At 44.4% G+C, this 11,379-nt stretch overlaps 1 protein-coding gene across 1 annotated transcript in view; it reads left to right on the forward strand.

The window, feature by feature from the left end:
* Positions 1–11,379, forward strand: part of NUP188 (nucleoporin 188) — a 47,937-nt gene that overhangs the window by 13,198 nt on the left and 23,360 nt on the right. The window contains exons 10-19 of the mRNA XM_018573757.1: positions 769–880; positions 1,929–2,129; positions 3,095–3,184; positions 4,569–4,634; positions 6,029–6,148; positions 6,237–6,363; positions 7,479–7,634; positions 7,718–7,844; positions 8,152–8,239; positions 8,337–8,407. Of these exons, the coding sequence (XP_018429259.1) occupies positions 769–880; positions 1,929–2,129; positions 3,095–3,184; positions 4,569–4,634; positions 6,029–6,148; positions 6,237–6,363; positions 7,479–7,634; positions 7,718–7,844; positions 8,152–8,239; positions 8,337–8,407 (1,158 nt within the window). The remainder of the gene's footprint in view (positions 1–768; positions 881–1,928; positions 2,130–3,094; positions 3,185–4,568; positions 4,635–6,028; positions 6,149–6,236; positions 6,364–7,478; positions 7,635–7,717; positions 7,845–8,151; positions 8,240–8,336; positions 8,408–11,379) is intronic.

Genomic DNA, 11,379 nt, shown 5'->3' on the forward strand with positions numbered 1-11,379 from the left:
ACCCTCCCCCCCCCCCCTATAATAAAATTTTATTAAAGAAAAACTCTGGGGAAAAAATCTTTTCAGCCTAATGTAACTAGCTTTTGGAAGTATTAAAAATATATGCTTACCTTTCTGCATAGCAGTGTAGTCTTCCAGGAATCCATGGTGCAAGCCTGCGCTTCTTGCCCTCTGCCTCCTTCATTTCCTTTCTGTTAGACCACTAGGCACTGTGCAGCCTATCAGCCTAGCAGGGAAGTGATCACATTGCAGCACACACTGCAGTGGGTGGAGTAGGGAAGGCTTGAGGTGCCTATACACTGTGCGAATTTCAGCCGGTTCTTGAGGAACCTCCTGAAATTCGCATAGTGGGTGCTGATGTCGGCACCCTTTCCGCCAGCATCCCTCAATCAGCTGATCAAAAGAGCCGGCTGGCAAAATCTTCATACCACCAGAGCTGGCAGCCAATGAGCTGTTGGGTCTGTTTGGGTATTCTAACAGGAGTCGGCGGCCGCTGTCGGATTGCAGTGCAAACAGCAGGATTCCTTGATCAACACACTCGTAGTGTTGATGGAGGAATCTGCTCTATTTTTTTCGTTTAGCCTGTGGGTTGAAAGAGAAAAATATAGCATTGTATGGCCAGCTTTAGGCCAAGCAATAGTATAGCCTGGAAAGTGTGAAGCTTTTTTTGTTGTTGTTGTCCTGACCATCATAAAAAACACTAGCGTTTGTCTAATGTTTCCAAAGATACTTGACTTTTTAATTACTGTCTTCACCACCTCTTTAAAGGTACTTTGAAGTTCTCATCCTCCTGGAAGGAATTGACATGGACTCTTTGCAGGAGTGTGCTTTAAAGGAAAACGCCGAACACCCACTCAACAATGAGCATCAGATTTGCAAGGTAAGGGACTTTTTCATTAAGACTGGTGTATTTAAAAGAGAACTATGGGGTAAGTGTTTTTCCCCATAGTTCTCTTAAGGATCACGGGAGGACATATACTAGCGTCCTCACGTGACCCAAAGCTCAGTATATTGCGAGCTACAGCTATACTGAGGTATACTGAGACCGCCCCAGCCGGGACAGATCCCGACATTACTGTCGAGATCCACCCAGCTGTGTGAGTGAGTGACAGCTGGCTCTGCCTATCTCGAGCAGAGCCAGCTGTATCCGCCCCTGCCCCGTCCGTTCCTCCAGTCAGCGCTGGAGGATAGGGGGGGGGGGGATCCCTGCAGGAAGCCATGACTGGCTGACACGTCTCTCTGCAGGGAGATGATCGAGAAGCGAGCGAGCGACGGTGTGTGTTCGCTCACTTCCCGACCTATTGAGCCGACGTGTGACAGTTTCATTGTCACACGTCGGCTCGAACTATGAGGATGAGTGATTTTCACTCACCTCATAGTTCTCCTTTTTAAGGTACGTTATTTTATTTCCACAGAGCAAAGATTGAAGGAAGCATTTCAAAAATTTGTTTGTCAAATGCTCCTCTCAAACACTTCCATTAAATATAGGCGGAAACCTCATGAAAATACAGCAAGCGTGTACCATTTGGGTGGATGGGTTGTTTTATGTATGTTACCTTCTATTTTACCATCGGACACTTATAAATGTTGAGCTGGGTCACTTTTGGGGGCCCCTGACCTGTGTCTTCATTTTCTTGATTTTCAGCGAATCTCCCATTATATATCTTTGGGGCCACCAACCTGTAAATGAGCCTTTACAGTGAGCCAGAGGTTGCTTTGGCTTTCAAGATGGTAGGATTGTAACTTAACCTCTTGCCGTCCGCCCGTTAAGAAAAAACGGACGGACGGCTGACTCCTATCTGCGGGTTGCCGTCGCCAGACGGCATTTTTTTACTGGCTGTTTAGTGATTTATCATGGAGTTGCCATTTCTGTTTTTTAATTGTATGTGATATCCAGTGACACTGCATTTTGTAACTATTCCGAACAGGAAATGGATCAAATCCTGCTGACCTTTGGAGACATTCCACATCACGCGCCGGTTCTTTTGGCCTGGGCTCTTCTTCAGCACACACTTACCACAGATGATGCTTCTCCAGCCATTCGAAAGATGGGCAACACTGCTTTACAGCTTCATGTTTTCCAGTATCTAACCAAAATGCTTCAAGGTCTTGGTAGTGGTGAGCATAGTGTGAGTATTTGCAAACCATGTTTGACCTGTTGTTATCCTTCTTTGAATTACACTGCCAAGTCAGCCAGGAAGACGTCTAATGTCTACCATTATGTTGTTTAGGACTAATCAGTTTGTTAATTCAGTAGGCTTGAATTTTATTTACAGGCCCGTCTGTAACAGGGGTGGAACGTTGTAGTGTTCTATGCAAAATAGAAGACCAGGGGCGTAACTAGAAATCACAGGGCCCCATAGCAACATTTTGTATGGGGCCCTGTGATTTCTGGTTACGCCTACCTGATATCCCAAACAACCCACCTGAGAGTAACCCTGCAGAGCCCACCATAGACTATATGGCGGGCTCTGCCGGGTCTCAGGTGGGCTGGTCAAACCCTCTTACCGGTCAGCCCCGATCGCTCTCTGCCTCCTCCTCCTCTGTCACTGGGCCCCACCTCCTCCATTGCCGGGCCCCGCCTCATTCACTGCCGACGCCGGTGTTCTATCGAAAGCTCCGACTGAGCACGTCACCTCTGGTTACTGCCAGCAGGAGATGTACAGCAGATGGAGCTTGTGTGCATGTCCTCCTCCTCCGCTGGCTGTCACTGACTCAGCAGCAGCTGTGAGGAGGAATGTGCCGCTACACAGATCACTGATAGGTCGTCAGTGATCCGAACAGCGACGCGTTCCTCCTCACAGCTGTTAGTGACAGCCAGCGGCCTGAGATGCCATAGCGACCCAGGCGGCCCGCACAGCATCAGGGGGATGCCCTGTCTGGGCCCCCCTTGGCCCCATAGCTACCGCCTGGGTCGCTATGGTGATCCGCCCCCTGTAGAACACTATGGATTAATAGAAAATATTTATTCTTACACATAAACGTTAATATCTGATGGTTGGGATCTTGAATAATCAGAATAATCCTAAGTTTTGTAATGCTATTTTATGTTACTCACATTCACCTATTGATACAGTGTCTCATTGTGTTGCAGTGTACAACCAGTACCGCTTGTCTGTGCATCTACAGTCTTCTCTGCTTTGTGCTGATCTCCATAGACCAACACACACTGGGCAATCAGCAGGTGAGCTTTAATGACTTTGTAGTATGAGATACAAATGGCTTCCTTGAGGACAGCTTTTTGGTGCAGAAACCTCTGCAGTTATTGCACATAGTAAGCATTGTACTATATGTTATTGTTGGCTGTTTGTGCAAGTGTGGTCTGCTTCTGATTTATGTCATTACTGTCAGCTGTCAGGATGTCTCTTAAGAGAGAAAAATTAATTTGGTAAATCATTCCTCATCCACTGTTTTTTCGTGTTCAATATTAATATTGATTTCACATAGGCAATAAAACATATCAAACAGTTAAAGCACAGAATGTTTAACTGGTAAGACAGTAATAAGTCCGAATTTTCATTAAATAATGAGTGAAATAAAATGTCTACTAACTCGAGTTTCAAAACAAGGTAGAGATGGTCATTTTGGGGGGAAGGAAAGTAAATAAAGTGGGAAATAAGGGGACAAGAACAGGGTAGGAGTATAGGAAAGTGGGCTCTGTAGGACCTAAATCCCCATCAAGTTTGTCAACCAGCGCCTAGTTCAACAGAGTGCATAGGAGTTAATGTCTGTTTTAAGATCAACATGGTTTGAGTAATATGTGGTCAAAATCGGAAGGTAAAAAGTGATCAATCCAAGGTTGCCAAACCTTCACATATTTTGGAATCCTATCCAAAATGGTGGCCTCTAATTTTTTTTCATGAATGATGACCCATGTGAGTCTAACTTTGACTTCCACAACACTAAGCCATGGAGATTTCCGGGCCTTAGCTATGGTTTGTTTAGCTGCTATAAGAATCTGTAATTGCAGTTTAAATTGGGCATTGGTCACCTCTGGAGGGCAACTGTTAAGGAGAGCATGGGTGGGATCCGGTGTTGCATTGGAAACCCCACAGTTGTGATAAAATTCGTTACACTGCTTTCCAAAAAGTGTAGACTATGGGGCATGACCACCAGATATGCAGGTTGGTTCCAGGTGTCACACATCTATGGAGGAAAACCGGTGGGTAACCTGGTACATATTTCTCACAATCCTGGGAGGGACCAAATACCAACGCGAGAGAACTTTAAAGTTGGATCCAAGGCTGCTACATTCAGGGAGAAGGATTTAGTGGTGAGCAATATCTGATGCCAGTCGTCATCAGACAAATCAACACCTAGGTCAGCCATTCATTTAGATACATAACTAGGCGATCCCTTGTGCAACATGGACATAACTCATCCATTAAATTATTCCTTGATTGTGTAAAAATGTAAGTTGACCAGAAGTCATGTCTCCTTTTGGAAAGACAACGTTTTTGCCTTATGTCATACTTATGAGAGTATTGCATTTTGAGAATTGGCAATATATGTGTTTTTTTTTGTTTATTTGTTTTTAAATATAATGCTGGACTTATTGGCTTCCACAGGACATCATTGATACGGCTTGTCAAGTTCTGACTGCACCAAACCTGTCAGAACTTTTTTGGAATACAGTAAGTGGGGAGATACGGCTGTAGATTAAATCACATGGCAGCATGTTGTCCCTGAATTTCAGTAATAAAACTTCCCCCACAGTAGTCTTTCTTCACAAAGAATGTTTTGGCCTGGTTGGATTACTCATAGCATGACACCAGCATTTGGCTTTGTAATGGCTGCTGGAGAGAAATGTAAAAATTTAAGGGACAGTCCCCCAGAAGATTTTAAGTTAATGCTGAATTCCACTTGCCAGCAATCACTGAAACTAAAATACATTTTGCGTAAAAGTGATATTTAGATTGTATCTCTTATTTTAAAGTAAGGTCCATTTTAATAAAAAAGGGAAGCAAGGTAGGAGCAAGAAAATCAGATGGAAGCTATCTATCAGCTGTAGATAGGTCCACGTGGTCTGAAGCCATAGCACTTCATTGAGAGGCTGACATCAGCCAGTCTTCCGCAACATGAAGTTGAACATTCCTGTTGATATTGTGAGCAGGTCACAAGCAGATGAAAGGTAATTTTCTTTTGATTTTTCTTGTCTTACCCTTCCTCCCACATGTATGTTCCTTTTTGCAAGTAGTCAGCCTGACGTAGGTGTTGATGGGGAACTAAACTTTTTACAAAAGAATACTTGGTTTGTAGTGCTCTGTAAGTAAATTAGATCTGTGTTCTGTGCAGTTTTCCCTTTTTGTTTTCTCTGCCTGCACTAAAGATTCTTTGCATGAACCTTCTGTGGATGTGTGCGTTTCCACTGAGGCTGAACGTCACATTTGTACTGTGGTGACTACAGCAGAATGTGCTAGGTCACTGGGCATTGGCACAGCTGCTTGTAGTCCATCTCAGAGGTGTGTAGCAAAGAGTGACGAAGCTACAGCTAAACTGAGGAAGCGTTGTTCCCCTAGAACAGGAAGTACATCTGTGAGGCTTGAAGAAAGGGTACATAGGCAATGACACATTTGTGAAAGTGCCCTGCTGGTTCTAATTAGGAATTATATGCTATATGTATATTATATATTAATTGCTTTGTCACTGAGTTGATAAATCCCAGACTGATGGGCAAACTTCAGATTAGCTATAGGCCTGCTTTAAAGTATACAGCTATAAACACAGATCTTTTTCAGTGGATTTCAGTTTAGTTTCTTTTAAATATTTGCGGATTTGCACAATATGTGTAAAATGAGATTGATAAACTTTTCATTATTTGAAGTTATTTGTTCCTCCATAATTCTTCATGGTCGTATTTAATCACAAAATTACAACTCTCTAGGAAGGACTTCTATCTGCCAGTTTAAATAACAATTTGCTAATTACTATACACAAGTATGTTAAAAAATGCAGCCAGTACAGAAACAGGGCTATAGCTGAACATCACAGTGTGGACTAATTAAGTGTGTCTCTTTTTCGGTGCTAGCAGTCTACTGTAGGCCTGGGAGTCTTGCTGGACAGCGTGTGCACCTTTTTCCCTGCCCGCCTGGCACCTCTTCTCCAGCTTCTGACTGCTCTTGTCTCCAGCAAGTCCACAGCCAAAAGGGTAAAAATGAAAATAATTCATGTGTTGTTACTCTGTAGCTCATCAGATTAAGGAGATTGGTTGAATTTACATGCTGTGACTTTTACAGGTGTACACATTCCTGGATAAGATGTCCCATTACACAGAGCATTACAAGCACAAACCTCCCGATGTCATGTCGCATAACGACGAGACTCTCTGGAGGAGACGGACTCCAAAGCTTCTATATGCCTTGGGTAACATCTTAAGTGAATAAAGTTGATCTAGTGGTTCATTGCTATACAAGCCTGTGCAAGACTAAACTTCGAGTCTGTCTGTCATGGCTAGGTGTGTGGGAAAGATGCATTGTAGAGTGAACCTGTGCTCTGCACATGTACTTTTCTTTTTAAAGAGACTCTGTTACTCTGTCCATTCTGAGCAAATTGACAGTTTGTTTGTTTTTTAAGCCCACCCCTGGCCTACTTAAGCTCTCATGTACTATTCTCCCCTTTTGCTGCACTGTAACCAATACAAAAAACCTAGAATTTCAGGTATTGAGGAGCATGTGACCTCCTCCTATGATGCAGTGCTCAGGCCTGACACGGTCATCAGCCCTGTGCATGCTCTGACATGGAGCTTGCACAGGGTTGACTAATGGTGCAGCAGTGAAGTGTGGGGAAAGTGTGTATAAATGGGTTTAAGTGGGCTCAAGCTATAAAGATGATGTGTCCTTTTGACCTAAATGGTGTTGCAGCATTTATTCACCTTCCCTTTTTTCCCCCGTCACCCAGTTCACCTCTGAGAGCACTGAGAAATACCCAGTACTTGAAGTATGGGGGATTATGTGACACTTCTCTTTCTCCCACGATGCAGCTCTGAGTGGCCAGTGACCAGTCACTAGACCCAAGTGGGGTGGGTATAGAGTCCATGGCTCTTTATACATTATGCCCAGATTGACCTTTGAGCTTACTCAGGGCCTTTTTTTCCTCTTTTCGGCAGCTAAATGGGGCAAAGAGAATGGTGAGTATAAGGGGTTTGAGGCCGGTACCATTTTGTGCTGCTCTTTCAGTAAACAATACATTTTGGTTGAGTGGCAATATGTTTCTGTGTAGTTTTGGCACGCCAAAACGCTAGTCAAGTGTCATTACCCAGTGGTAAAGTCTACACTGGCTGACCAGTGTCCTAATGGTGGTCCCAATGGGTGGCGTCAAATGTCACATTTAGCTCATATTTGGCATTTTTTGGGATAACGCACCTTTTGCCAATGAAAGCAATGGAGTGTAGTGCCCACCATTAGACAATATAGTGATTTTCCACTGCCTTGCTGAAAGAGAAAAAACCTTTTTTAATTAAGTGGTTCTTTGCATTACAGGACAGGGACAGACCAACTTGCGCATACCTCAGGGGACGGTCGGCCAGGTGATTTCTGATGACAATGGTTTCCTTGTTCGCTGGGAATACTCCTTTAGTAGCTGGACCCTATTTACCTGTGAAGTTGAAATGCTCCTTCATGTCGTGTCCACAGCAGGTGAGATGAAAGTGTATTCTTACTTTAATCTGCCACTGTGTGGTACTGCTTGGTTTTAATTCTACACTCTTATGTTTCTCTAGATGTCATACAGCACTGTCACAGGGTAAAGCCCATCATAGATCTTGTGCACAAAGTTATCAACACTGACCTGTCCACAGCTGACTATATGCTGCCGATTACATCCCGCATTTACATGCTGTTACAGAGGTAGGTGAGGAAGGTACACTAGAAAACTGTGAACACTTGATTTTAGGATTGGTAGACACAGGAGAATAAATATTTAAAGGAAGCTGTCTGTATAGAAATACGGAGGCTTCCGTTGCCAACTTGGCATTAAGTTCACAAGCTCGAGTCTGCCATTTATGTTTACAACTTAGACCCAGGACAGATATGTTGGTCAGAGTTTCACTGACCTGTACCTTCAAGAACAAGACACCTGTGAACGCCCTCATTTCTGTTTTGACAGGTTCCCTTTGAGGAAATTCCTCACTTCTTCTTTCCTTTTTATTTGCAGGTTAACAACTGTTATGAACCCACCTATGGATTTCATTGCCTCATGTGTAAACTGCCTGACAGTATTAGCAACACGTATGCCTGCAAAGGTGAGACTGGAGTTTAGAGGATGGAAGTTTAATGTTTTGCTGTGTACATTCATGGATTGTTTGTTAAAAATTGATGTTTCTGTTATTTTGTTTCAAGGTCTGGATAGACTTGCATCACACAGGATTCCTGCCATCTGCTGCTAATCCCATCTCAGGCCACATTATCAGGTATTTTTTGTAATTTAAGCTTGAAAAACCTGTTTATATAAAAAAAAAATCAGGCTGCAGTGATCAGTTTTCTTGCCTTTATTTCTGTAGAATTATTATATTACCAGTATTGGTGTTAATACAATCTGTAAAGTATCATTGGTGCTTATAAAGAACATTGATTTATCAGAATTAGAGGGAAGCAATGCATACATGGTTCCTTGGGGCCAGCTAGTCAACTTTCAACACTTTTTTTTTATTTCTCATCCATTGAGGAAGTCTTTAACCTTCGGAATATACTGCTGCCTACAGGAGGACTGGACACTGACAAAAAACACTGTAGGCAAGCCCAGGATATTCCCTCCCACTACCAGCACGCCTCCGCTTTTTTGCTGTTGTCCTAAAAGGATGTATGTCTTTTCTACAGCTCTGCTGTGGTAAGACTAACCTATTTTTTCCAAGCTTTTCTTTCGATTTATTTGTCTCCCTTCAATCAAGACTCTTCTCTGTATCACTGCTGGAGATTTGTCTCTTTAATTGCAGCTTTCCAGCACAGTGATCCCCTGCCTTGCTTTTGGAGTCCTGCATCCAGAGCGCCTTCCAGGCCCAGAATTGCTGGCATTGACTCAGAGCTTGTCTTGTCTCTGAACGGCAAGCACCTAGTGAGTAGGCCAGTCAGGATGATCACTGGGAGCTACTTCAATTACCTAGGTCACTGGCTGCCATTGTTTCCCGTTCCCCATTAGATTTCTTTACTTGTTCCTGCTGCCTGCCTACACTGACCTTGCTGGGATTGAATCAAAGCTTGTCCTGTCTCTGAAGGGCAAGCACTCAGTTAGTAGGCCAGTCAGAATGATCACGGGTGCTACTTCAATTACCTAGATCACTGGCTGCCATTGTTGCCCGTTCCCGTTTTTGATTTGTTCCTCCTGCCTGCCTACACTGACCTTGGTCACCTCCAGCTATTCGACCATCACCTGCTCTTTGGGTTTCGTGAGTACTTAAGGCCTTGCCTCTTACCCTGAGCTTATGCATTGCCTTACTGCCACACGTGGTCATAACATGTCTGATTCAAGGCACGGGGGGGGGGGGCAGTCCTGCTGTACCAAGTACCCCAAGCTCACATTCTACTAATTGTTCTGGGGCTGCTCACTGCCCGCCTACTGACAGTGCTGACATATGCAGCCTGGAATCGTGTTGTCATTGATGCATTGTGAACCATTCTGAAAATGTTGTTGATCAACTTTGCAAAGACTTCCCCTTTGCACCCACTTTTCTGGCTGTTATGCCTTTCCTTTCTTTAAATGAGAACTAGGGGGTTAGGGCTTTTCCCCATAGTTCTCCTTAGGGTAAACGGAGGACACACACTAGTCACCTAAAGCTCAGTATACCGCGAGCTACAGCTCGCGGTATACTGAGACGCTGAAGCGGATCCCGACAATTATGTCTGGATTCACCCAGCTGCGTGAGTGACAGCTGGCTCTGCCTATCTAGAGGCCGAGCCAGCTGTACCTGGTCCCTCCCCCGTCCGTTCCACCAGTCAGCGCTGGAGGATTGGAGCGCGGAGGGGGGAATCCAATCCCTCCCCTGTCACGGCAGAGAGCCGAGACAGGGTTTAAACCCATTTCTTTCTCTACTCTTACCCACAAGATGGTGTTTCTTGTACCCATCACCTTTTGTAAGGCGTGTGTCTGAACTGATGGCTTTATCCTGCAAGTAACCTTTTTATTGGTCCTACGCTAGTTGGTGTTGAGGCTCATGACTTCCTTCTAATCTAAGATGATTTTTGTCTTTATCCTCAAGCAGGACATTTTTCTTCTGTCCCTCTGTCTTGCTCCAGTTCACCAAAGGGACATTTCCCTTCACTGTCTGGATGTGGTTCCGGCCGTTAAAGTCTACAGCTTCTTTCAGGAAGACTGGTTCCATTTTTGGTATGCTAGACAGACCCCATTAGGGTGCACTGGCTTCTCGTTCCACCATCCCCATGTAGCTTAAACAAACTTATCATCCAAGCTTTTGGTCTCAACTGTTCTTGGAAGGATTCAGCAGCTTATGGAAGGATTCAGCAGCTTACTGGGGTATAATCCCTTCTCCTGAATAGGTATGCCTCTTTCTCTGGGGAAAGGGATTCTATGACGAGTATAAAATTTAAAATCCCCTTTTTTGTGTATGTGGATTTCCCCACATTCATCTTTTTCTATAATGTTGAAGACGGTTTGCAGACTATCCAGGCCTCGTCTTCAGTGCTAATGAGTGTCAAGAACATTTCCCAGAACCAGTTTAAAGGAGAACTATGAGATGAGTGATTTCTACTCACCTCATAGTTCTAGCCGACCTGTGACAATGAGACTGTCACAGGTCGGCTCAGTAGATCGGGAGGTGAGCGAACTGATACCGGCGTTCGCTCACCTCTCGATCCTGTCACGGCTCTCTGCCGTGACAGGGGGAGGGGCTGGATTCCCCCCTCCCCGCTCCGATCTGCCAGCGCTGACTGGCGGAAAGGACGGGGGAGGGGGCGGGTACAGCTGGCTCTGCCTCTAGATAGGCAGAGCCAGCTGTCACTCACGCAGCTGGGCGGATCTCGACATCGATGTCGGGATCCGCTCCGGCTGCGGCGTCTCAGTATACCGCGAGCTGTAGCTCGCGGTATACTGAGCTTAGGGTAACGGGAGGACGCTAGTTTGTGTCCTCCCGTTACCCTAAGGAGAACTATTAAAAAGAAAAGCCCTGACCCCATAGTTCTCCTTTAAGGGTATACAACACAAAATGATTACCAGTAGGTCTGTGAAGGTTTTCATGTATCTAGATCCCGGTATAGTGAGTAGTAGAATGTTACAAATTACTAGTACTATCTATATCTTGACCTGGATAAATGACAACCTTTACAGATATGGAAACTCCCAATTTCTTCTTAATACATTGTTAGGCATTGTCTGTTAGTCAGTCTTATTTCATTTTTGTTATCATACTTACACAAAAACATATGTTTTGCT

Source organism: Nanorana parkeri, unplaced genomic scaffold (assembly GCF_000935625.1).
Source record: "Nanorana parkeri isolate BGI_ZX_2015 unplaced genomic scaffold, ASM93562v1 scaffold2521, whole genome shotgun sequence".
NCBI lineage: Eukaryota > Metazoa > Chordata > Amphibia > Anura > Dicroglossidae > Nanorana > Nanorana parkeri.